This window comes from Marmota monax, unplaced genomic scaffold (genome assembly GCF_021218885.2).
Source record: "Marmota monax isolate L192 unplaced genomic scaffold, Marmota_monax_Labrador192_F-V1.1 WCK01_AAM20220418_F8-fsc00118, whole genome shotgun sequence".
NCBI lineage: Eukaryota > Metazoa > Chordata > Mammalia > Rodentia > Sciuridae > Marmota > Marmota monax.
This window is the reverse complement of record NW_026695231.1, coordinates 5,120,521-5,148,436: the sequence shown is the minus strand read 5'-3', so window position 1 is coordinate 5,148,436 and position 27,916 is coordinate 5,120,521. Positions and strand designations below refer to the sequence as shown.

Here is a 27,916-nt window from a genome sequence, read left to right as displayed (position 1 = left end):
ATTACTTTGTCTTCAGAAAAAAAGATAATTATTTCTAAATTATTATGATTAAATAGAATAAAGTCAAGATGCTTTTTAATTGATAGAGTAGAACAAATAATCCCTATTGGAAAATCTTAATACTTTGCTTTTGTCTGATTACATAAAAACCTCCAAAAATGGAAATAGTTAGAAATATACTCAATAAAGTTTCCATAATCTCATCATTCAGAGATTACTGTCATTATATTTTCAAAACACATAGATATATACATAGAGATATGTATATGGAAGTGCATTTTGATGCACACAGACATATACATGTATATTCACATGCATACACATACTTTTAAAAATGAAATTAAACTACAGGGGCTTCTTATATAGTCTTCTTAGAAATACATGATAGGCATTTTTTTTCAAATGAATAGGTAAATATCTATGCTAACATTTTTAACATCTACATAGAATTGCATTGTGTGTGTTCTTCATTTAACTTAGCATATATTAATGAGTGGTGAGGTTGTTTTCAGTCTCTCACCATTAATTGCTATATATTTGATTAAAAATGTAAAGTCGCACACAGCTATGAAACATTTTCTTTAGTCTACATCATACTGTGGCTCAAAAATACAAGACAAGGGGCTGGGGTTATAGCTCAGTGGTAGAGCACTTGCCTCGTGTATGTGAGGCACTGGGTTTAAACCTCAGCACCATATAAAAATAAATAAAATAAATAAAGATATTGTGTCTATTTAAAATAAAAATACAAGACAGATGCTCCAGTGGGGAAAGATAATTGACCAATGTTCAAAACAACAATTTCACTTGGTATACCCATTTTTCTATTAGCTCAGAATATTTTATATTTTCCCTCATGTATTCTTTTGGAGTAGTTAAGAGGCAGATATTGGTATGCAATTAAATAAATTAATCTCCAAGTTGAAACCTTCAGAGTTATATGTGAAGTAGAGGAGACTTATTAATACTAAATTGAAGGAACTTACATTCCATAAATCTACTCTGGCCTCTTCCAATAGGCCAGTCCTTTCCCCTTGGTTTTTGGTTTGGGAGAAGACTGAGGAATGATAAACAGCATGATTTCTCATTCCTGCCCCTTACCTTTAACTGTAGTGATCTTGGTGTCTTCATCTAATACCACCTTTAAATTTTATTAAAATGTACCAAATTAGTCTCACTTAATTGTGATCATTTCTTTATTCTAAAATACCTTAGAAATTAAATATGGCAATCAGTGAGAGCTCATTTTGTTCTTGAATTTTCAGTGGGTATCTTTGATCTTGTCAATTCTGTAAACTTTGATAATTGAAGACCCTAGACTCCATTTCTGTGCTGTCCCCTAAGATGACTTGTACTTCAAATAATGCACACATTGAGTATGGTATATTAAATGATACTGTGTTCATACAATACTGAGAAGTATTGTAACTTTTGATGACCATGGTATTTTTTCATTGTATTGTGTAAAACTATTTAATATATTATGTAATTTAAGGATAAAGAGTGCTTCATATTTTTGTTAGTTCTATTAATGTATTTTTGGTCTATATTGGAGAAGAAATTTGACAAACAGAATCCATTATTTTTAAATGTTGAAAACCATTAGATTATAATAAAAGGAATTTATGGAGTCTTATAATATTTGAATGTTATTATAGCACTACTTAAAAAATGCTCAACGGTTAAGTCAATGTCATTTGATTTTTAAATTTGTTTAGTGTACTTTTTGTGAAGAGTTTCTTAGAAAAAAAACATATACCTTTATACAATTTGTCCAGCTCTTGAATATAATTTTCCATACTTTGAGAAGAGATAAAATGATGGTAATACAGTTTGGAAATCCTAGGTGGAAAAAGATCAAAGATTATCATAGAGATCTGATTTTGTATTGTCTGTATAATCATTACTATTTAGATTACATTAACTTGCCAGATAGATGTCATTTAACTGCTCTTCAAATATCCCATTATAGCTCAAAACAAAATTAGCAGGTATTTGTTGAAAGTTTTATTTACTGAAAGTTGTATATATTGATGCTTTCTTAAGCACATAGTTTTTAAAAGTCATGGACAATGGCACACAGAGTAGCTCTGAGCAATGCAAACATCAGACATAGCCACTGTCTTCAAGTGGCTCACAATATAATTTTTTACCTTGGCTTTATAGGGGTCAGCCCTTTGGTTTGTGTAAAATGTCTGTTGACTGAATGAATAAAAAGGGAATAGTGACACATCCAAATAACTATAATAAAGGACAGAGTATTGCATAGTACAGTATTGATTCAAGTGAATGCCACAGGAGTTCAGAAGGAACTAGGGAAAAATCATTTTTGTTTCATAACCAAAGAAGCAGCATTGGAATGAGGATAGAAATGGATGCTTTTCATGCATGGTAAACAGGTAAAGTCATTGAAGAAGTAGTTACTAAGTCAACAGTGAATACTATAAATAAATGAGTAGATTATACAGAGGAAAGGGGGCCATTCATTAATGGAGCAAATTTTAATTAAAAAAATTTTCCCCTTTAGGAAAGTCTAAAAGAGAAGAACCTGTACTTTGGGCTCAGCTCTTTAAAGAATCCATAATTTATAAACACACACACAAAGTAAGTTTACTAATGAACATGCAGGCATATGGGTACCTCCATCATTGGAAATCTGGCTCTCCACTCTGGAATAATAGAGGCCCTGACTCTAAATATCTGCTTTTATAATTTATACTTTTCAGCCCCCAAGGAAAACTTCTACACCTATTGTTCTGACTGTCATGCCCATGTGACATGAAGCATGACATGCTGAGGTAGACAATGGCAGTCATAATGAGCAACAGAAATGCTTAGATAAAAGACAAATTATTAAGTTGAGTAAAATCCCTCCCTCTTGGATATAAAGAATGCAATGAAATTTCATTTAAGAAGTATCATTCCTATTGTGCTTAGTATTCATATTCTTTCTTTCTTTCTGTTCCAAATTGTAATTATGGAGGTAATCAGAAACCAACATAATATTTGCAATACATACACATGACATCTGAGGAACATTCTGCAATAGTAAATAATTCACAGCATTCTTAATATTGAGTATATGAAGTTTAGGCATCCCTGTGTAGCATGACAGTGATTTTTTTTATGTTGGCAACTTGATGAAACTGAAACCTGGAAATGTAAATAGTCATTTTTTAAATTAAAATATATGATAATATTGTATTTTATTTTCAAAAAGATGGACCTACCTTGCAAGAAATATTGAAAGAAGTTTTCAGAGAAAAGGAAAATCATATAGGTTAGAAATTCAACGGTACATAAAGAAATTAATAAAGAAATAGAGTGCTAAGGAAGAAATTTAAAAAATCTTATTTTTTTATTTGGCCTAAGAATAGTCTTTTCTTGGGGGGAGGGGGTTACCACTGAGTCACATCCTCAAAACTATTTTTTTTTTTTGTATTTTATTTAGAGACAGGGTCTCACTGAGTTGCTAAGTGCCTCACTTTCGCTGAGGCTGGCTTTGAACTCGCGATCCTCCTGTCTCAGCCTCCCTAGCTTCTAGGATTACAGGCATGAGCCACTACACCCTGCTCTAATAGCAGTCTTTGTTTAAAAGAATCATAACAATGTTTCAGTGATTATAGCTTGTAGATAAGATAAATGAGTGACAGCAAATTTACATATAAGGGTTTGAAGGGAGAAGCTGGGAATAATCTTTCAGAATATTGTACTATCCAAAAGTGAGATAGTGGTATTTGAAAGTGGACTTGGATTTGTTGGAAACTTATACTTCAAATTCTAATGTAACTACATAAAAAAACACTTTTTAAAAAAGGTAACTGATGGGCTGGGATTGTAGTTCAGTGGTAGAGTGCTTGCTTTGCATGTGGAAGGCACTGGGTTTGATCCTCAGCACACATAAAAATAAAGGTATAGTGTCCATCTACAACTAAAAAAAAATTAAAAAGGGTAATTGATATGTTAACAGTAAAGAATAAATGAAGCATATAGAGTGGTTATTTAAAATCAGAGGAGCTTGAAAGAGTGGAAGACAAACCAAAACTAAGAACAAATGCAATGAAAGGAAAATAGACATGCTCATATACACTAATCCAATCATATTCATAATCATTTTAAATGTGAATGGTTTAAATATCCCAATTAAAGTCAAGGGATAAAAAGAACACCCAGCAATATGTTATCTGCACAAAACCTACTTTAATTATCAAAACACAGAATGAAAGTAAGAAATGGAAAATGATTTGCCATACTGACATTAGTCAAAAGAGAGCTTCTGAAATATCTATATCACTTTCAGACAAAACAGACTTCAGAATAAGGGAAACCATCATGGATAAAGAGAATATTACATAATGATAAAATGGTCAAGTCTCCAAGAAGATATATCAATCCTCACCATATATATGCCCAGCAAAGAAGTATCAAAATACATAAGGCAAAAATGGATAGAACTGGGCTGGGGTTGTGTGTGGCTCAGTGGTACAGCACTTGCCTAGAAGAACTGGGTTTGAATCTCAGCAACATATATAAATAAATGAATAAAATGAAGGTCCATCAACAACTAAAAAATTTTTTTAAAAATGATAGAACTGCAGGGAGAAATAGAAAAACCCTGCCTATTATACTTGAAGACTTCAACACCACTTTATCAGTAACTGACAGATCCAGCATGTAGAAATCAGCAAGGGTATAATTAAATTGAAGAACATTATCAATCAGTTGAATAAAATTGACATCTATATACTACTTTATCCAACAATAACAGAATACATATTCTTGAAATCACATGGAACATTCACCAAGACAGACCATATGTTCGGCCATAAAACAGACCTAACAAATTTAACATAGAAATCATGTGAAGTATGCTCTCAGAACACAACAGAACTAAACTAGAAATCCCATAACAGAAAGGTTGGTGGAGACCCCCCAAACACATGAAGATTAAATAATACACTTCTAAATAACACATGAGGTCTCAGGGGAAATTAAAAAAGAGTTCCAGGAAGGGGTCAAGATGGTGGAGTAGAGAAGGTTACTTCCCAAACTGCTCCATGGCATGGGACCAGGAAAGAAGAATCTTCTTTTTGAGGTCAGTAAAAAAAGAAAAGAAAAGAAAGGAATCCTACTGGGATTTAATACTGGACTCTCAGAATGGCCTAAGGGCTCAGAAGTTTGGATAGCATTAAAAAAAAAAAAAGAAAGAAAGAAAAAAGAAAAAAAACAAACACTGCCAGCACTGGCAGCTGCTAATGTGGATCCACCATGGGCAGGTCAGAGAGAAAGATTATAGGAGAGCTTGCATTTTGGGTGGCACCAAGGTGTGTCTTGAAGCAGAGAGGTTGAGTACAGTGATTGGGGACATTGCTGAGCTGATCCAGTGGGTGAGCTGCACCTTGTTTTCATGTGACCTGTGGAGAGCAGGGTCACCTGCCATCTTTTTCTGCTGAGCTACTTAGGATATCTGGTGGCTGTGGGTCTAAACCCAGGTGTGCCCAGACCTGTGTAATTTGCACTGGGTCTGAAAAACTGACCTGGCAGAGCCCTGACACTTACCCTAGTGTGTTAATTAGAAAACCAGGTGAAATTCAGGCATTAAAAACTGTTGCACCCAGGGGAATTTGAGACATTTAGACCTGAGAGACCCTGGGTGTCTCTCACTCTTGGAGTCTCAAGGTCATCAGACCAGTTGTGGACAACCAAGGACTTGATGGTAGGTGGAACTGGTGAATGTGCACTTTGGGACTCAGCCCAAGAGGCCACCATATGGGAGCTGTGGGAGGCAGAGTGGGCAAAGGACTGGGGTCCTCCACCACTCAAGTGAAACCCAAGGGAGATTCAAGAGATATAGATGCCCTAGAAGCAGATCAAAAGCAGCCAGGCTGTGGAGGTGTGCTTATTAAAAACTTCACCAACCATCATACCACAAAGCACCTGGGACCCAACCCCGAATATAGGAGCTGAGCCTCTGGGAACTCCTGTCACAGAATTGTACAGTGACCCCCTCAATGTGATTGTAATAGACAACACATTCCAACCTGCCCCACCTCATACTGCTGAGAAGGGAACCTAAGTATAGGCAACAATGATGGGCTCTACAAAAAGAGGGAATGGACAGCTCCCAACTACTACTCTTTCGTACCTCAAGAAAAAAAATGGAAAGAAAGACAATTGGGAACTGATAACCAACATAATATTATAGACAATTTTTGACAATTGCAATGGAAATAATTCTTAATCTTCCATCAAGACCTTTTTTAAAAAAAAAAAACTTTGTGTGCTGAATGGTTCATGGACAAAATATCAACTAAGTATTTAGTTTAATGCTGAATATTGATTGCATTGGTTGTTATTATTTGTCTCTCCCTAAAACGTGAGGTACTAGAAATCTTCAAGAACACTATTAATTCATAGGGTTGAAGCTCTGACACCTCTTACTGGTAGACATATAAACAATATGAAAAAGCAAGGAAACAAGCCATCTCAAACAAACAAAAATAACTCAGTAAGAGATACAATGATATCAAAGTGGAGGGAACATCAGAGAAGGAATTTAGAAAGTTCATAGTTAAACTGATCTATGAGGTAAAAGATGATGTAAGGATTGAAATCAGAGAGATTATCCAAGAAGTGAATGATTGCTTTAGTAAGGAGATAGAAATCCTGAAGAAGAATTAACTGGAAATTCTCAAAATGAAGTAATCTATAAAGCAAATTAAAAACTCAAGGGAAAGCATCATCAGCAGACAAGACTACTTGGAAGATAGAGTTTTATGCAATAAATACAACAAATATAATCTGTAAAGCTGACCATGTAGAAAAGATGTTAAGAGAACATGAACAGAACTTCCAAGAAATATGGATAACCTAAAAAGACCAAATTTAAGGTTTATTGAGATAGATGAAGTCTTGGAGATACAAAACAAAGGAATGCACAATCTTTTCAATGAAATAATATCATAAAATTTTCCAAACCATAAGATTGAAATGGAAAATCAAATACAGGGGTCTTATAGGACTGCAAATATAGAAAATTACCACATACCTACACCATGCATGTCATTATGAAAATGCCCAACATACAGAATAAGGATAAAATTTTGAAGGTTGTTAGAGAAAAATGACAAGTCACATTTAGAAGGAATTCAGACTTCAGTTACTTTTTCATCCCAGATCCTAAAAGTAGGAGGTCTTGGAATAACATATACCAAGCCCTGAAAGAAAATGGATGACAACAAAAAATAATACATCCGGCAAAAATAAACCTTCAGATTAGATGATAAAAACCTTCCATGAAAAACAAAAGTTAATAGAATTCACAATTAGAAAGCTTACACTAAAACATATTCAATAAAATATTTCATGAATAAGAAATGAATAGTAAAATTGAGAACCAGCAAAGGGAGGAACTACACTAGAAGGAGAGTCAATCAAAGGAGAAATTAATTCAAATTAACAACCAGAAATAAATCAAAATGACAGGGAATAAAAATTATTTCTTATTAATAACATTAACATTAATATTAATTAATATATTCATCAATTACAAGCAGACTGAATTAAAAAATAAAACTGAAGAATGTGCTATCTCCAAGAGACTCACCTGTTAGGCAAAGACATCCAAAGACCAAAGGTAAAAGGATGGGTAAAATCATAGCATTTACATGGACCTTGTAAGCAAGCGTTTCTATCCTCATATCAGATAAAGTGGACTTCAAACAATAGTTAATCAGAAGGGACCAAGAATGTCATTTCATACTGCTTAAGGGAATTACATGTCTACAAGATATAATTATTATAAATGTTTATGCCCAAATAATGGAGCATCTATGTGAGTCAAACAAACCCTTCTCAATTTCAAAAATCAAATACACCACAACACAATAATACTGGGTTACGTTAACATGTCTCTCTCATCGCTGGATAGATCTCCCAAACAACAACTAAACCAAGAGGCTACAGAACTAAAATATACAATTAATAATTTACATTTAATAGACATATATAAAGTATTTCATTCATCAACAACTGAATACACTTTCTTCTCACCACCACATGGATCATTTTCTAAAATAGAACACATCTTAGGCCACATAGCAATGTTTAGTCAACATACATTTTTAAAAATGTAGATAATACCTTGCATTCTATCAGATCGTAATGGAATATTAGAAAACAATGTTATAATAAAAAATAGAAGTTAACACATGAAGACTAAATAATATATTACTGAATGAGCAATGGACAGCTGAGGAAATCAGGGATAAAATAAAGAAAATACTTAAGAGATAAATGAGAATGGTGACACAATAAATCAAAATCTCTGAAACAGTATGAAGGTGGTTATAAGAGGTTATTTATAGCACTGAGCTCATTCATTAAAAGAATAGAAAGTTACTAAATAAATAACCTAACATTACATCTCAAGGCCCTGGAAAAAGAAGAACAAATCAACACTAAAAGCATAGATTAAAGGAAATAATTAAAATCAGAGCTGAAATCAATAAAATTGAACAAACAAAAAAGAATAAAAAAAACAATGAAACAAAAAGTTGGTTCTTTGGAAAAAAGAAATTCATAAAACCTTAGGCATGCTAACAAAGAGAAAGAAGGAAAAAACTCAAATTTCTAAAATTCATGATGAAAAAAAATATCACCATGGACACCACCGAAATACAGAGGATAATCAGAAACTATTTTGAAAACTTATCCTACTAAAAAAAGGGAAAATCTTTAAGACATCAACAAATTACTAGAGAAATAGGACATACCCAAAAGACATAGAAAATTTAAACATAAATTCAAGTAATGAAATTAAAGATGTCACCAAAGATCTACCACCAAAAAATGCCCAGGACCAGATAAATTCTCAGTTGAGTTCTACCAGACCTTCAAAGAAGAACTAACACCAATCATCCTCAAACTATTCCAAGAAACAAAACAAAACAAAAAGGAGAGAAACCGTCCAAACTCATTCTATGAAGCTAGTATTAACCTGAAACCTAAAGCTAGTATTAACCTAAAACCATACAAAGATACATCAAAGACAGAAAACTTCAGACATATATCCTTGATGAATATAGATGCAAAAAGTCTTAACAAAATGTTAGCAAAACACATACAAAAACATACATTAAAAAATAGTGCATCGTGATCAAGTGGGTTTTGTTGCAGGGATGTAAGTTTTGTTAAACATATGGAAATCAATAAATGTAATTAATTTATCACATCAATGGACATAAAGACAAGAATCACATGATTCTCTCAATAGAGGAAGAAAAATCATTAGATAAAATGCAGCATCCATTCATGTTCAAAACACTAGAAAACCTAGGAATTATAGGAATATACCTCAACATTATAAAAGCTATATATGCTGACTCAAAGGTTAATATCATTTTAAATGGAGAAAAACTGAAAGCATTCCCTCTAAAAACTGGAACAAGTCAGGGATGCTTTCTTCCATCACCTCTATTTAACACAGTCCTTGAACTTCAGTCAGAGCAATTGGGACAAAAAAAAAAAATAAAAAAGTTAAAGAAATCCAAATAGGAATAGCATAGCTCAAACTATCTCTATTTACTAACAACATAATCCTATATTTAGAAGACCCAAAAACTCCATCAGAAATCTTCCAGTACTCATAAATGAATTCAGCAAAGTAGCAAGATATAAAATTAGCACCCATAAATTTAACTGTGTTCCTATACAACAATGATGACTCAGCTGAACGAGAAATTAAGAAAACCATCCCATTCAAAATAGACTCAATAAAATAAAATAAAATATCTGGGAATCAATCTAACAAAAAAGGCAAAAGCCCTCTACAATTAAAACTACAGAACACTATAGAAAGAAACTGAAGGAGATCTGGAAAGATCTCCCACACTCTTGGATAGGAAGAATTAATATTAACAAAATGGCCATACTACCAAAAGTGCTATATAGATTAAATGCAATTTCTATTAAGGTTCTGATGACATTTTTCATGGAAATAGAAAAAGAAGTCATGAAATTCATTAGGAAAAATAGGAGGCCCAGAATAGCAAAGCAATTCGCAGCAAGAAAAGTAAAGCAGAAAGCATCACAATACCAGACCTTAAAATATACTACAGAGCTATAGTAATAAAACTGACATGAAGATCAATGGTATAGAATAGAAGACACAGATACAATCCCACATAAATATAATTATCTCATCCTAGACAAAGAGGCTATATACATACACTGAAGAAAAATAGCCTTTTCAACAAATGTTGCCGGGAAAACTGGAAAGCCATATGTAGCAGAATGAAATTTAACCCCTTTGTCTCACCCTACACAAAACTCAATTAAAAGTGGATCAAAGACCTAGACATTAGACCATAAACCTATATCTACCTGAAGAAATTAAAGGTTCAACACTCCATCATGTTGGCTTAGGAACTGACTTCCTCAACAATACTCCTAAAGCACAGAAGTAAAATCAGGAATCAATAAGTGGGATGTTATCAAACTAAAAAGCTTCTTGATGGCAAAGGAAATAATCAAGAGCATGAAAAGAGAGCCTACAGAATGGGAGAAAATCTTTGCCACCTGCACCTCAGATAGACCATTAATTAATCTCCAGGATATATAAAGAACCCAAAACACTTAATGTCAAAAAGAAACACCCATTCAATAAATGGGCAAAGGAACTGAACAGACACTTCTTCACAAAAGAAATATGAATGGTCAACAGATATATGAAAAAATGTTCAACATCACTAGTAATTAGAGAAATGCAAATTAAAAGTACACTGAGATTTTATCTGACCCCAGTCAGAATGGCAATTATCAAGAGTACAAGTAACAATAAATGTTGAAAAGGATGTGGGGAAAATGTTACACTCATACATTGCTGATAGGACTGCAAATTGGTATAACCACTGTGGAGAGCAGTATGGAAATTCTTCAGAAAACTTAGAATGGAAACACCATTTGACCCAATTATCCCACTCCTTAGTATACACCCAAAGGACTTAAAAACAGCATAGTACAGCAAAGCAGCCACATCAATGTTTATAGCACTCAATTCACAACAGCTAAGGTATGCAACCAACTTAGCTGCCCTACAACAGATGGATGGATGAAGAATATGTGGTATATATACACAATGGAATATTATTCAGCCATAATGAAGAATGCCTTTATGACATTTTCTGAAAAAATGAATGCATCTGGAGACTATTATGCTGAGAGAAATAAGCCAGTACCAAAAACCCCAAAGGTCAAACGTTCTCTCTGATATGTGAATCTAACACACAACAAGAAGGGAGGGGAAGAATAGAGATTCAGTAGATTAGACAAAGGGGATTGAAGGGAAGGGAAGGTTTGGGCAGGAATAGAAAAGGCAGTGGAATGAATCTGACATAACTTTCCTGTGTACATATATGAATACACCACAGTGAATCTCTACATCATGTACAACCAATCTAGTTAGAATAAAATGTACTCCATGTTTGTATAAATGTCAAATTATACTCTCATGTATAACTAAAAACAACAACAACAACAAAAATAAACAAAAGGCCCAAATTTTTTAAAAAGTCTCAGGATAAATTAAAATGATAATTTGTTTCCACTTTCAGAAAGTAGAAATTAAAGACTAAATTAAATCCAAATTAAGTAGAAGTTAGAAATAATAAATTCAAGAAGAAATAAATGAAATTGAAAACCGAGAATATCAAAAAAATCAAAAGATGTTTCCTTAAAAACATCAATAAAACTGATAAATTCCTAACCAGGGTAATTAAGATTTAAAAAGAACACATAAATTACTAATACCAGCAATGGAAGACAAAATATCACTTGTGATTTCATAAATATTAAAAACATAATAAAGGAATATTTTGAAAAATTCTGAGAGAACAAATTGGATAACTTGGTGAAATGGACCAATCCTTTAAAACACAATCTATTTAAACTTACACAAGGAGAAACATATAATTTATTATGTTTCAGATTTTGAAAACTGAACCAATAATTAATAACTTTCTCAAACATGCCAAGATAGTTTCACTGTTAAATTCTACCAAACAAGGAACAAATATAACAATTCTCCACAATTTGTTCCAGAAAATATAAGCATAAAAAATACTTCCTAACTCACTGTTTTATAATCTGTAACATGGGGATATCTTCATTGCTACATGGTTGTGAAGCTTAAGCAGGATGAATCATTTAGTTCCCAGCACTAGTGTTTCCCTTCTCATTCCTTCAATGGCAGAATTCTACTCATATTGTATTTACTGTGTTCTTTCAATAACCAAGTGAGGGAAATTCCATAGATACTTGGACAAATTTGTGATGAAACAATTTTTATCATACTATCAACTATTTTGGATAAGCATCCTAAGCATATGCCTAATCCTTTTTATTTAATTATTTATGTGTAATACTGTAGTAGTATAATTATATAACACACACAAGATAAAGGTAAATAGAAATAAAATCCTGGTATTTTCTTCCTTTAAACTTGTGAGTCTTCTTGTGTTTTTAATTTTGAACTTCTCCAATATAATGAATCTTCATTTAATCCTGTGTTATATTTTCAGCTGTGTATTCAATTAACATCTGGGCACCTACAGTGCTAGAATCCACCCAATGGCAAGGAGAAATTCTTGTCTAGCATCAGACAATAATGTGCAATTATATACTGATAAACAAGACCCGACTGTTAGAATACCTACTCTCTGTGCCTTGTAAAAAAAAATTATTTCAGATACTATCACTCTTAATTTTTAACCGGCAATCTCAGATACTACCTTAGCCTTAGTCATCCAGTAAGTATTAGCTAAGTTGTAAGAGTGAATATCCTGTTAGGGCAGCTTTATTTTGAGGAAAATCTGGTGCTGATTATCATTTCCTTAAAATTTGCCTCTGACCCAATAGAATAATCATCCTGCCATGGGAAGCTATTTATTAACTCAAGAAAACCACCTGCACAACACTCATGCAGTGTCACTTTTTAAATGGGGGGTAGGGGATTACTTTTCTGAAAAATAACCTCATCAAGAAAAAACACTGGGGATGGCAATTCTAAATCCTGCCATAACCCTTGCTTGCCAGAGCAGACAGCTTTTACTATTAGGATGCCCAGCCAAACACAAATAATCTACTGCCAAAATGAGCTCCTTGGGACAATTTAGGAGTCTTTGGAAGTGAATGGCTCTTTGAGCTGGAATGCAGCCCAGGTCCATTTTCAAACCCAAGTCAAAATGACAAAGAGCAAATTTCCTGGGCCACTCACCCCTAAGTGTAAGATGACTTTAGTTTGGCAGCTGCACTGTTTATCTAGTTATTTAAGGCTTTTCACCAGATACTCACAACTGAGTACTTAAAACAACTGGCTTCAATGTTGGTAAGCAGGACAGTGCTGATGCACCATATGAGACAAAAACCTCTGGGATTATAGAGACAGGGTGGAAATCAAAGGTTACAACTATATTTTTCAGCTTAATTTTTTACTTTTAGCCTCAAAATATAGCAAAAATATTCTTTTAGAGCTTAAAGAGGAGGATGGCAAGAACTTTTGGCTAAATATTAAATACTATTTTAATCAAAACATTTCCTGGATGGAACCTTAGATAAATCTGGTTAGCACTAGAATTTTCCATACTCTTCAAATATTCCTATTAATAGGAAGGTTGAAACAATTACTTGACACTTTTTCTGCTAGATCAAACTTTATTCTTAAAACCGGGAGAAAATCTGAATAAATACTCTTGGTTCATCAGCTTAATTTAGTTGATTGTTTTTTGTTGACTTCAAAAATAATTAATTTTGAGGTCACAGCAGGGCAATTAGGTAAGCAGAGTTATTAGTTATTAGTTATTAAGGGCAATTATTAAGCAGAGTTATAAGCAGAGTTATTCCAATGTCCACTCCAAAAACTGAAATATTTCCTTTACTAGCTAGCAGATGCTATGTCTATGTCCCAATTGTACCTTTAATAATCTGGGTCACAAAATATTTGGGGGACAGAGAGAAATCAGGAGGGAGTATAAAGTGTGAAACGTGAGTAATATATTGATTTCTTAGTTCTTTGAGGAGAGGGGCTATATCTGTCTTGTTTGTTGTATTCCTAGTAACATAATAGTGTCTAACACATAAAAAGAATCAATAAATCTTGATTGAATAGAAAAATAGAACTTTTCAGTGTGATCCTATTTTGCAAGGAAGAAAATGCCTAAATTCACCAGTAAATAGGCTATGATGATGTGTTCAGTGATACTTTTATAGAAGTATCTTTATAGAACATAGTTAACATCAAGCCTCATTATTCACAGATTGCCTAATTGTAAATTTGCTTACTTGCTAAAATTTATTCGTAACCACAAAATCAATACTCACAGTGCTTTCATAGTAATTTGCAGTGCTGGGACTGATACCCCAAAGTACAGCATCTTAATAGCTGAATGCTCTGAACTGAAGGAGATGGGTTCAGAAACAAGATCTTTCTGAACTTTTGCCATTCCTTCTCCTGTCCCCTTTGATCCCCAAGACAGGTCATAGTTACTAGAATTCCTCTTCTCTAAGCACTGTTAGAAAGTAGAATCCCTCTCCTCCAAAGTCAGTCATAAAACATAGAAATATTACTCTAACCTTCCTCCATGTTTTTGTACATGAAACAAAGTTGCATGGAGTAGAATTTTCCACTTGTGGCATCATGCTGGAGCACAAGATACTTTTTGGATTTGGGGGCATTTCAGATTTTGGATATTCAGATTAGAGATGCTCAAATTGTACAGATATTTAGTTAAGAAGAAATAATTTTCATTTAAGTTAAATTTCTCTAAGGTAAGTAAAATAATGTAAAAATGAAGTATTAATAAGCAGTATTCCTGTGATTACTTACTAAATGTAGATTTTCATATTAACATCATGAATTATCCTGTTAAGTTAATTCTTCCTGCTTTTTTTTTTTGAAGGTTTGGCTTTTAAACCTTCCTTTATTTCCTACTCAATCTTTCTTTTAAGAAGACTTGATTGCCTAATGAAACCAGACACTATTGTAGGCAGTAAGAATATAGCAATGACCAAATCAGGCAAAAATTCCTGACTTCATGAAACTTAAATTTCTAGTAATACAGGCAACAACAAAGAAGTCATATGATAATGCTGTAAAGAAAAATAAGACTGATGTGGGAAAAGAACTGAGACCGAGGGAGTTAGAAAAATGGCTGGCAATTTTAAATAAGGTGGTCAGGAAAGGCTGTCTTGAGGTGACATCTAAGTACAAACCACAAAAAGATGAGAGTGTAATCATGCAATCTAAGAGCACAAGCACAACCACCGATTTTGTCAGTACATCACAAGTACCATTTCAAGCAACCCAAACTAATTAAGTCATCCCAAAATGATTGATTTATCTGCTCTAAGATGTTTGTCAGGTAAAGTTTTCTACTATTTGAAACCTGTTAGTACATTTGACATTTCTAATGCATAATGCAGGTCAGCATCAAGCAATAAAATAGTACTGCCTTTTCTCCATAGGTAGCAAGAGAGGGGCACACTGGCCTTGTAGAAGAGTTATGCTAATTTCACTTCCTTCAACAGGCACTGTCAAATCCTAATGCAGTCATCACACAATGTACATTGACTCCATCACAGCCCCTAAGAAAGAGGTGTGTTATAATTCAGCCAGTGAATGGGCCCTATCCCATAACTTCTAATTCCCAATGGTGTATTTATATCCCTTAAGCAGTAATGCCCAAGAGAGACATTTGGAGAAATGAAGAGGACTATTAATAATGGTTATCTATTTCTTTCATTGGTACCATAAATGGTTTTTAATGTCAAAAAGTAATTAGCCAAAAAAAAGTTCACAGAGAAATAATACTTGATGCATTATTAGGGCAGGTGGCAGCTGGGAATTTTTTCATAGCAATAATTGACTTTTGCCATAGTTAGGTGTTTGTTTTGTGATGGTGGGCTTTGGCGAGAAAAAGTGAATCTCCTCTAAGAGGAATGTTAACAGGATGTGTTTTTCTTCCACTTTCTTGAATTGTGTGCACCTAACTTTTTGTGATGCAATTTATTATTATTTCTTGGTTAGCTGGAGGGGAGCCCTATGCTTAATATGTCTTGTTCAATTTCTAATTATTGCCTGAAAAGGCAAACACCCCTGAAACAATAAACTGGCTAATTTAAAAGGCATAGCCAACTAAAATGAAGGGCAATTTTCTATTTATTTTAATGGCTTTCAAAGTGCGAATCTTACCCTTGGAATCAACTAGTCATCAGATCTTGAAATGAAAAGCAATATTGCTGTGCCTTCATAAAAGTCAGTTTATCTCCTTCTGTATACCATTTTCATCAAACAGTGTTTTCTACTTGTTGGTTTACTCTTTTACTATAAGAACGTGTATGATAATGTGTGGTATAAAAATCAAGAAATTAGTCTGACAGCAGGGAGTCTGCTAACAACACCATTTTAATCTTACCCTTCAAGCAGCGGCAGAAAACATATTAATCGCAGTTTAATTTATGCAACAAATATTTCATTTTAATTATGCTTAATTTTTGTCAAGCTATAAAAATGTCAGTAGTTCTGAGAATTTTTTTCTTACAAAGTTTTTTTTTAATGAAAAATTAAAATCAAGTGCTGTTTTTGAAAGAAATTATTATTAAAGATTTCTAATCACTCTTATGTTTCTGAAAAATTACTAATGTGGTAGTCCCAAAATAACATCTGGGAACATGTGAACTTGAAACTTTAAAACTCAATATTTATGTCTTAATAATATACACGCATCATTAATATAATGGAATTCTCACAGGAAGGATTTTTTTTTATTATAGGAATATATCAATAACTGTCATTGAATGGTGAATGTTCTCCATAGGAACATTTTTGTTAATTTCTTTCTGGAAAACTAAGACAAGAATAAGTGAAGCTGATTGCTGCTGACACACTGTACTGAAGAACTTAGTCAAACCACCAAAGCTGAATAGGATTAATTATATTTAGCAAATATTTATTAAACTGTTAGTAGGTACAAATCCTACTTGAACATTAGGTTTCATTTAAAATGATACTTCCTCCAGGAAATCCTTCTCTCTTCAGATGTACAGTAAATTTGCCTGTACTGAATGCATACGGTACATAATTATACCTTGCTCACATCTCTTTTATATTTTTTGTTTTACATAAAAATAATTCCCCTTCAAGTTGCATCTCACCATCTACCACATTCAAATATACTTAAAAATGAAAGTCTATAATATGAATAAAATGTTCTAGGTGTTATGTTTTTATGAAAAGTATTTAAAGCTTTTCTACATTTCAAAATTATTCATTAGAAGACTTTTAAGAGTTAAAATGACAGACCAGTGAATTGAATTTCTTGCCCTATTTTATACTTTCAGAAATTTTCCCCACTTCAAACATGCAGAATTATAATCATACAGTGAACTACATCTTCCATGAAACTAGAAGACAGCAGTGATCCCAAATCATAATTTATATTGAGAAACAGGAATGGTCACAGTTTTAAAAGGAATGCAGCAAAAGACATTTGCAGGGGGATATGAACAAGATCCCATCCTGTTCTTCCTAACAGCACCCAGAAATTTACACACTGGTATTTCAGATACCACCAAAGGCAGAAGTGAGGCACAGGGCTTAGCTAAAAGAGTATATGAGGATCACTCAACACCCAAGCTCCTTTTCCAGGTTCTCCCAGGAATCATTTCCCACATCCTCCCCCTAGTTTGGGAAGTGTTCTCTGAGGGAGGACAGAAGGCACCAGGCAAGGAGAGGGCAAGAATGAAGTACTTTACAGTAATATCCCCTTATTTGAGGTTTTGATTTCTACAGTTTTAGTTATCTACAAAGTCTGTAATCTAAAACAATTACAAGGAAAATTCCAGAAATAAAAAATTGATAATTTAAAAATAACTTTTATTATAATATGTGGTTATAATTATTTTATTTTACTCATTATTATTGTCATTAATTTTTCACTGTAACCAATTTGTAAATATGTTTTCATTATATTTAATGCACAAGAGTGTGTATGTGTTGGATGTCAGAAAATGAAAACTCCAAATATGCCACTTTGAACTTTGAACTGTGAGCACCTGGGGAACAGAAATTGAGTAAAAACTTTCTCTGAAGTTTACTTATTTACCTAAAGACCAGATTGCCAAAGAGAAACACAATTTCCTCTGATCTTTTTGGTAAAATTCATTAACCCAGGAAAATGTCACATATCACTTCATATCACAGAAGAGCGTGAAAATCAAACACCACACCAAGAGCCCAGAGGAACTATATCCCTCTGTCAACATCCTCTATTCTTTAAATCCATTTGAATTCCCTAAAAATCATCACTACCCTCTGAACTTACCTATATTGCCCATGTCCCTCTTCCCTAAGAAGAGGGAATTTAAATGTCAACCATCTGGCCTTTCCTTGAGTTTCATATTTTGTATGGATCTTGTACATACGTGTGAGTTAATACATTTGGGCCTTTTCTCCTCTTAAAGTGTCTATTGTTAGCTTGTTTCAGCCGACTTGGTTATCAAACCTTCAGAGGAAGAGTTTGAACTTACCTACATATGAATAAGGAAAAAAAAAGTATATGTAGGGTTTGGTACAATCCATGTTTTCAAGTATGCCCTGGGGGAAGGAGTCTTTAATGTACTATTATTGTACTATCCTATGGATAAGTGGACCAATGTGGTAAGAATGAAGTAAAAGGTAGAAATCCTCACACTGAATGTAGAGAACATCATCCTATTCCTCATCCCCATTCCCAGAATATTAGCACACGTGGCAGGAGATAAGAGAATTTTTTTGTTGGAAAACTGAGAGGCTATAAGTAGTGGCTCCTCCATGATAAGCCGCCTCTACAGTAAAAATCACCAGTCAAAAAGTCCTCCCCAAGTATATAATGATTTCAATTAGCATTTCTGTGTGTCATTATTAAATGAAGAGCAAAAGATCAACAGATGTCGAAGAATGTCTTGAATTTAAAAGGCAGAGATATACTAACAAACAAAAAACCAATTTAAATGAATTTGAGAATATGCATGAATTGGAACAAAGTTTCGCTAAAAATCTAAAACAAATATTCTAAGATGATATTAAAAGGAGAGTGCAACCTTCATATAAGTATGGGCTGCTATTTGAAAAAAAATAAGAGGATTAAAAAAACTCTAGTGAAGTAATTATGTGACAGCAGAAAACACAACATGAAAGAAAAACTGAAAATTTCTCACCAAGGAATTTTCTTGGAGGGTAAAAAAAAAAAAAAGGACAATGAAATGGAAATAGAAGATACAAGATGAAAACAAACAAATGAGGATCAATTACAGAATTTGTCATCTGAATACAGAAGCTCTAGTAGAAAGGATCTGAGAAATTTTTTTTTTAATATTTATTTTTTAGTTTTCGACGGACACAACATCTTTGTATGTGGTGCTGAGGCTCGAACCTGGTCCGCACGCATGCCCAGGCGAGCGTGCTACCACTTGAGCCACATCCCCAGCAAAAAAAATGACAAAATCATAGAATTTGCAGGGAAATGGATGGCACTAGAGCAGATTATGATTAGTGAAGCTAGCCAATCCCTAAAAAACAAATACCAAATGTCTTCTTTGATATAATGAGAGCAACTAAGAACAGAGCAGGGAGGAAGAGCAGGAAGAAAAGATTAACATTAAACAGATACATGAGGTGGGATGGAAAGGGAGAGAAAAGGGAAATTGCATGGTAATGGAGGGAGACCCTCATTGTTATACAAAATTACATATAAGAGGTTGTGAGGGGAATGGGAAAAAAACAAGGAGAGATATGAATTACAGTGGATGGGGTAGAGAGAGAAGATGGGAGGGGAGGGAGGGGGGATGGTAGAGGATAGGAAAGGTAGCAGAATACAACAGTTACTAATAGGGCATTATGTAAAAATGTGGATGTATAACCGATGTGATTCTGCAATCTGTATTTGGGGTAAAATTGGGAGTTCATAACCAACTTGAATCTAATGTATGAAATATGATATGTCAAGAGCTTTATAATGTTTTGAACAACCAATAAAAAAAAATAAAATAAAAAAAGAAAGGATCTGAGAAAACAAAATGGAAATTAATTAAAAAAAATAAATCAAGCAAATTTCCCCAAATCAAGTTGACAACCCATAAGAGCTTAACACATAGTGAAACAACTTTCAACCTAAAATTCTATCAATTAAACACAAGAGTAATTCAACATAAGGATCAATGAATCAACTAAAAAAATTTTAGGCACAAAAATGTATCACTAGACTGTTATAAGGTATGGGGAAAAGATAAGAGATATGAAGAAAATTCAACAAATGGAGAAAATGATAAATAACAACAGGAAATATTTAAAAGATGCAGAAAGAAACGTCATAGAACACTTCTTGGTTTAACAAAAACAATTTCTACATATTGAAAAAACATAAAGTCTGATTTTTACTCAAAAGTTATGACTATATTCCAAGAAAACATGAAGATAATGGTTTTGGAGTGCCAAATTCTAATTTACCATAGCTGAAGGTCGATGGCTAACACAGAGAATTGATAAATCAAAAGATAGCATTTCTCTCAGCTAGAAGACAAAAGAGTTGAACATGGCAGCTTCTGAAAAGGAGGACTTGAATAAATAGGATGGAGATAAGTGGGTCAGGGACCTTTCATCATTTGTTATAAGTCTTTGAACATACTTTATGCACATATTTTACTTTGATATACAGTTAAAAAATAACTAGTGCACCAAACATTTACCATTCTTAGAATTGTTTCAATTCTACTTGAACATTTATTCAATCAACCACATTTCTCTTAGTAATTGATGCCCTTTAAAATCATTTGTAAAAAATAGTGATATATATCCTAAGTACTTAAATATATGATTTCTTATGTGATATTATTTTTTATCTACATCGTATTTTCATTTCTATACACTTTAACAATGTTTCCCACAAGCAAGTGCAGATATTAAAACAGATTAAAGTGCAGGTAATATAGTCAACAGAAATGAATCTATTATTTTATAATGCCAAATCCCCCTGTAAGCTTTGGGAAAATTATGCACACATTTTCAGGTCTTCATATAATATTTAGTGTCTAAATTTGAACCAAAATTATTATAGATCTAGTTTCTGAACTAGTGTCCTTTTCTCCAACTAAATCAAATTAAGAAAGCAATGAGAATATCCTCACAAGCTATTTCATACTTGGATGCCCTTGAACTTTACTGAGCTTGAACTAAAAAACACATGTAGTATTCAATATACTAGGGAATGTTTATTTACTGTTACCTTTTAACATGCAACTTATTGAAGAACACATAAATATAACTACTATTTTATTTAGACTGTATAAATGAAAACCTGTCAAATATAAGGACACTGATAGCTGATACATATAAGAATTTAGTCTCAATCTTCAATATATTTCTTTATTTTTAAAAATATAAAGTATATAAAGTTTGTGTATAAAAATGGAACAACTTTAATTATTATTGTCTTTTAAAACCACAGTTGGCATAATCATAAAATATAGGAGAAAAAACCCTCATTATATAATGAGGTTTAGAATGTCTTGACTTACTCAAGTATATGCATATACTTACACTTTTGTTCTTCAAATAAGAATTTATCAGAAATAAGTAAAACAAATATGTCTCACCATGTCCAATATATAATAACTGCCAGTGAGCAGATATCTTTTTAAATTACACTTTTAAAATTAAATAACTAATACATTATATTCTTAGTTAAATGAATTATATGCAAATCACTACTTAGAAACACTTTAGAAATGTTCATTTGTTAAGTAGGCTAATCACTCTTATAACATTACATAAAATAATTTTTTATTTAATAAATTAATTTATACAAAACACAAGAGTAATTCAACATAAGGATAAATAAATCAACTACAAAGTGATAAGCAAACATAGAATTAAGTTTGAATGTAAACAGGCTAAAATAATTTTCCAACATAGTAACAGATCTTATAGCCACTAATCACTTGAAGATTAATATGAATTACTAGCAGGAAAATCTTTGAATTAAGTTTGATAGATTATAAATATTTTTAAAAAATCTTTCAGAGGTAAATCACAATGTCTCTTTAAAAATAAGAGGTAGAATGTTCTTGGTTTTATTCAATTTTACTAAGCAAAATTTGGACAAGTAGGTATTCACTTAAGAAAGGGAAGTAAGTATAAGAAATATTTCTTATTGAAAAGTCACATTAATCTGCTTTATCATGAACATAATATACTAGACAAATAATTATGAGTTGCAGGTTTCTTTTATGTAAACATTATTTAGCAATGTCGTTTAGGATATTAATTAATAATAATTTATCCATCTCTTATGTTGGCATATGATTAACTAATATAGATTATGATGTAGGCATTAACCACCATTAGTGATATTTCTAAGACCCCATTAGTTTCCACGAGCTTGGATATTAATGGCCAAGTATTTTAATTAGCTTTGTCTGTTCTTCAAGTACATAGTTAGGGTCTACCCAAATTTTCAAATCTGTTAATGTGATTTAGTGTATATTAATCTCACAGTATTCCATTAAGTTTTTCTCCACCATGGGTGCTAGTTAATTACCCTAGAGGAGGAAGAACTTCTTCCTTCAAGAAATTTTATATTGGGAGCCCTATAAATATTCTAATCCATCTTCAATACACACAGAAGGACTGATAGAAGATTTGGGAAGGAAATTACCAACAACAACTACTGATGTCTGTGGTTGGGTAGATCTGGAGGAGTTAAAAAAAATTATCTGTACAAAAGGATCTGATGCTGAGTTAGTAAAACCAGTAGGTCTTTAGAAACTTTCAAGGAACAGATAATGCTCTGGAGTTTCACCTTACTTTTGACTCATTAAAGGCATTAAAGTCAAACATATTTTGGGGTCATTATTTGTCCAACAGAAATTTCTGTTCCTTAAAGAGAAAGTTCAGGAGTAGAAAAATATAACACTGTTAGGCTGTAGAAGTCAAGGTGTAGGCTGGGCTGTGCAACTCACTTGCTCTGAGACTGATTACATGCATGGCCTCTGTGCCAAGTAAACTGTTACAAGTTAGAACTATAATTTTTCATCTGTCCCATCAATTATTATTGTTATACAACTAGGAAATGAGGACAATTGAATTTGGTTGCCTTCCAAAGTGAACCTAAAAAGAAAACTTGATGAAAAGAGATAAGAAGGCCAACTCTGCAGGCTATCCAACAGTGCTCATGTGGTCAACAGTCCATATGTCTACTGCTCTTCAAATAGGAAAGAGGACAAGAGGTTAAAATCATGCAAGTCCAGGGAAGAAACACAGACCCACATGCTGAAAAGTCATATGAAAATCAGACATGTAAGAATCATTCTCTGTAGACTAAAGAAAACAACATTGTAAAAAAAAAATATGCCAATTTTTGATGCAACCAATCTGGAAAGCAGTATGGAGATTCCTTGGAAAACTTGGAATGGAACCACCATCTGACCCAGCTATCCCACTCCTCGGTTTATACACAAAAGACTTAAAAACAGCATACTACAGTGAGCCACATCAATGTTTTGTGGAACCAACCTGTATGTTCTTCAGTAGATGAATGGATAAAGAAACTATGGTATATATACACACAATAGAATGTTACTCAGCATTAAAAGAGAATAAAATCATGATATTTGCAGGTAAGTGGATGGAGTTGGAGAGTATCATACTGAGTGAAGTAAGCCAATCCCAAAAAATGAAAGGCCAAATGCTTTCTCTGATATGTGGATGCTGATCCATAATGGGGGTTGGTGGGAGCATGGGAGGAATGGAGGAACTTTGGACAGGGCAAAGGGGAGGGAAAGGAAAGGAGGGGGCATGAGGGTAGGAAAGATGGTAGAATGAGATGGATGTCATACCCTAAGTACATGTATGAAGACATGAATGGTACTTTGTGTATCATCAGAGAAATGAAAAATTGTGCTGTATATGTGTACTATGAATTGAAATGCATTCTGATGTCATATATAACAAATTAGAATAAATAAATTAATTAATTAAAGAATATATGCCAATTTTAACCAACTCCTAAAGTCATGGATTCTCTAAGACCAAAGCAAAGACTAAATGGATATAAGAGGCTAAAAGAAAAATGGTTACTCATAAAAACAGATGTGTTAGACAAAAAGAGTAAATAAACTAACATTATAAAGTAGAATTAAAATTTTCTCTGGAGGTAATGATTAGCTACTCAAAATTGAATTAGCAAAGACAGTCATATTTCAGAATAAATAAAATAATTTTTAAATGTACTTCCATTCTCTTCCTACTAAAAATCAGTCCTAAGTAGCTCTTTTGTAATAGAGAGATGATTACAATCTAATATCTATAAAATTAAGAGGAAAGAATTTGAGCCTAGTATTTTATGCACACATTAGTTTCACTTATGAAAGCAACAGATATTCTTAGACATTTAATAAATGTGGATTATATTCAGCTGTAACTGACAGAAAGCCCAAATTAACACTAACTTAAGCAAAGAGAAAATTTTATTTCTCTTTTGCATCAAAGTTCATGGATAGTATGACATTACACAGTATAAAGAACTCATTGTTTTTCTATATTATTGCTCTATCTTTTGTGCTCTACATGGATTCAAGAATTATATTCTGACTGATGTCCATCAATCTGTCTAGCTATGAAATCCATAATTTCAGACATCAGAAAGGATGAAATGATAAGAACAACAAATACTTTTCTTTAAACCCATTTTCTAAAGCAAGTCTACCATATAACTCTTGATTAAATACATGTGTTGATGAATGTACCCAAATCATAAAGTCTTTAATCATTCTTTTACCTGGGACCACTTCTCAAAATTCTCTATGCAGCTAGAAATCTTGAAGTCATTACATGGTACATATCACATAATCTTGTGTAAGAGAACAGATATATCTCTTCTCCCTCTGGTCAGAGGGGGCTTGCTAATTGTTTTCTATTAAAGTAATAGAATTACTAAAGTAATAGAATCCTCATATTTAGTAAATTCTCCTGTGTCACACACTCCTATGTGTAGGCACTTTACATCACTGTGGGATTTGATACCCAGGGAAATAGCTGGAACTCCTATTGTTTGTACTGTAAGCAATAAAGGCTCTTATCTATGAGACTTCTCTTTTACTAGTATCTAAAGAACTGTATTAGACTAATTTAATAACATATATATTTTTCTATGAGAAAAGTTTTGCTTTTAGCTTTTTGTCATGCCATGAGACTTATTAATATAGAGAAGATTCCAATAAATACTTTTCAGGAGTTGGACCTACATTTTCACTTATATTCCACTTTCTAGCACTTAACCACAGGGCTACACCTAGTTTTTAAAAGTGGTTGGAAAAATGTAGTTTTTATTTTATGCAGCCATGTACCCTGTCATAAATCAAAGGTTCTATGAATACTGAATAGTGGTTGGCAAGTTAATGTAGACCTAAGACTCAAATCAGTCCACTTCCTAATTTGGAAATCAAGTTTTATTGGAATATAGCCATACCTTTTCATTTATGTATTGCCTATGGTTGCTACAATGGCAGAGCAGAGAAGTGGCATATACATGCTGTGCCCCTGCTGGAGCTCAGGCACTGGCCCATATCCATCTCTGCTGACCTGTGTGGGGGTGCAGGCTGAGAGTAGGCCTGGGGCCACCCGCCCCGATGTGGGAACCCAGGCCTAGCCCACTTCCTTCTTGGGATACTTCAGAGATCACCATAGCCTTCCCCACACAGTAGTCTCTACCTTGCAACAACAGACAGGGCCTAGAAGCAGGTGCATCTAGAAGCAGGCATCCCAAAGCCAGTGTAAGGTCCACCCTTTCTGCCCCATCTCTGAAAGACATTGCATCCATCTTGGTGAACATCCACTGCTATCTCAAGTTACCTCTGGTATTGCCATCACCATCTTTAGTTGCAGTATCATCCATCATGGAACACCGACATGGTCGGGAAGCCCAACACCAAGGTAAGGTACAGATAATCTGCACAGATACTACAAAACTATGGAGTAGAAACTATAACACCACAGATCCACACTGCAAGAAAGGAATACACATAGACAACATGAAAAACAAGGGAGGAAAGTGCCCCAAACAAACCAGGATACTACAATAACAGAACCCATGGACAGCTAAGTTGATGAAATGTCAGAGAAGGAGTTCAGAATATTCATAATTAAAATGAACTGTGAATTAAAGAATGACCTAAATTAGTAAATACAGGTAAAAACTGATCATTCTAAAAAGGGATAAGACAGCAAATACAGGCAACCATTGATGACACCAATAAACAGATAAGGGAGCAAATACAGGCATCCATTGATCACACCAACAAAGAGACAATGGAACAAATATAGGTAGCAAAAGATTACTTCAAGAAAGAGATAAAGATTCTGAAAAAAAATCAGAAATTCTTGAAATGAAGGAAACAATAAACAAAATAAAAAACTCAATAGAAAGCATCACAAACAGACTAGATCACTTGGAAGACTGAATGTAAGATAATGAAGTATACAATCTGGAAATTAAAGTTGAACACACAATGAAGATGGTAAGAAACTATGATCAGAAAATCCAAGAATTATGGGATAGCATCAAAAGTCCAAATATAAGAGTTATTGGGATAGAGCAAGGCACAGAGTTTAAACCAAAGGAATGCACAATCTCTTCAGTGAGATAATATCATAAATTTCTCAAACATGAATGAACTGGAAAATAAAATGCAAGAGGCTTGTAGGACACCAAATGTACAAAATTACAACAGATCTACACCAAGGCACATTATAATGGAAATGTCTCACATACAGAATAAGGATAGAATCTTAAAGGCTCCAAGAGAGAGGAATCACATCACATATAGGGGGAGACCAATTGTATTTGCAATTCTTAGCAAATACAAAAAAGTAAAGATAATGTCCTGCATCCTATCTCAGCAGATTTTTCAACCCAGACCTTCAAAGCCAGGAGATCCTGGAACAACATAATCCAAACTCTGAATGAAAATGGATGCCAACCAAGAATCTTATATCCAGCAAAATTAAGCTTTAGATTTGATGACAAAATAAAACCCTTCCATGATAAACAAAAGTTAAAAGAATTTACATTTAAAAATCCTGCACTACAGAACATCCTTGGCAAAATATTCCATGAAGAGAAAATGAAAAACGACAATGAAAATCAGCAGAAGGAGGTATTACACTAAAGGAAAAACTAATCAAAGGAGAAACCAAGTCAACTTAAATACCAAAAATAAACAAAAATGGGTGGGAATACAAATCATGTCTCAATAATAATCCTGAATGTCAATGGCCTATACTCAACAATCAAAATACGTAGACTGACAGACTCAACAATATGCTGCCTCCAAGAGACTCATCTCATAGGAAAAGATTTGCACAGACTGAGGGTGAAAGTTGGGAAAAATTATACCACTCACATGGACTGCATGTTTCCAACCTCATAACAAATGAAAGTAGACTTCAAGCTAAAGTTAATCAAAAGGGATAAAGAAAGACACTTCATACTGCTCAAGGGAACCATACACCAACAATACATAACAATAATTAACATATATGCCCCAAACAATGGAACATGTACATTCATCAAACTCTTCTCTAGTTCAAGAGTCAAATAGATCACAACACAATAATTCTGGGTGACTTTACCACACATCTTTTACTACTGGATAGATATTCCAAACAAAAGTTGAACAAAGAAACTATAAAACTCAATAGTACAGTCAATAACTTAGACTTCACTGACATATATAGCATATTTATTTCATCCTTCCACAAGCGAATACACTTTCTCCTCAGCAGCACATGGATCCTTCTCTAAAATAGACCATATATTATGCCACAAAG

The 27,916-nt window shown here is 33.3% G+C and overlaps 1 protein-coding gene across 2 annotated transcripts in view; it reads right to left on the bottom strand.

Moving 5' to 3' along the window:
- Window positions 1-1,759: 1,759 nt before the first annotated feature.
- Spata17 (spermatogenesis associated 17) overlaps window positions 1,760-27,916 on the bottom strand; it is a 198,745-nt gene continuing 172,588 nt past the window's right edge. For both annotated transcript variants that reach the window (XM_046438454.1, XM_058577055.1), the window contains exon 10: window positions 1,760-1,842. In XM_046438454.1, coding sequence (XP_046294410.1) covers window positions 1,762-1,842 — 81 coding nt within the window. In that variant the 3' untranslated portion in view covers window positions 1,760-1,761. The remainder of the gene's footprint in view (window positions 1,843-27,916) is intronic.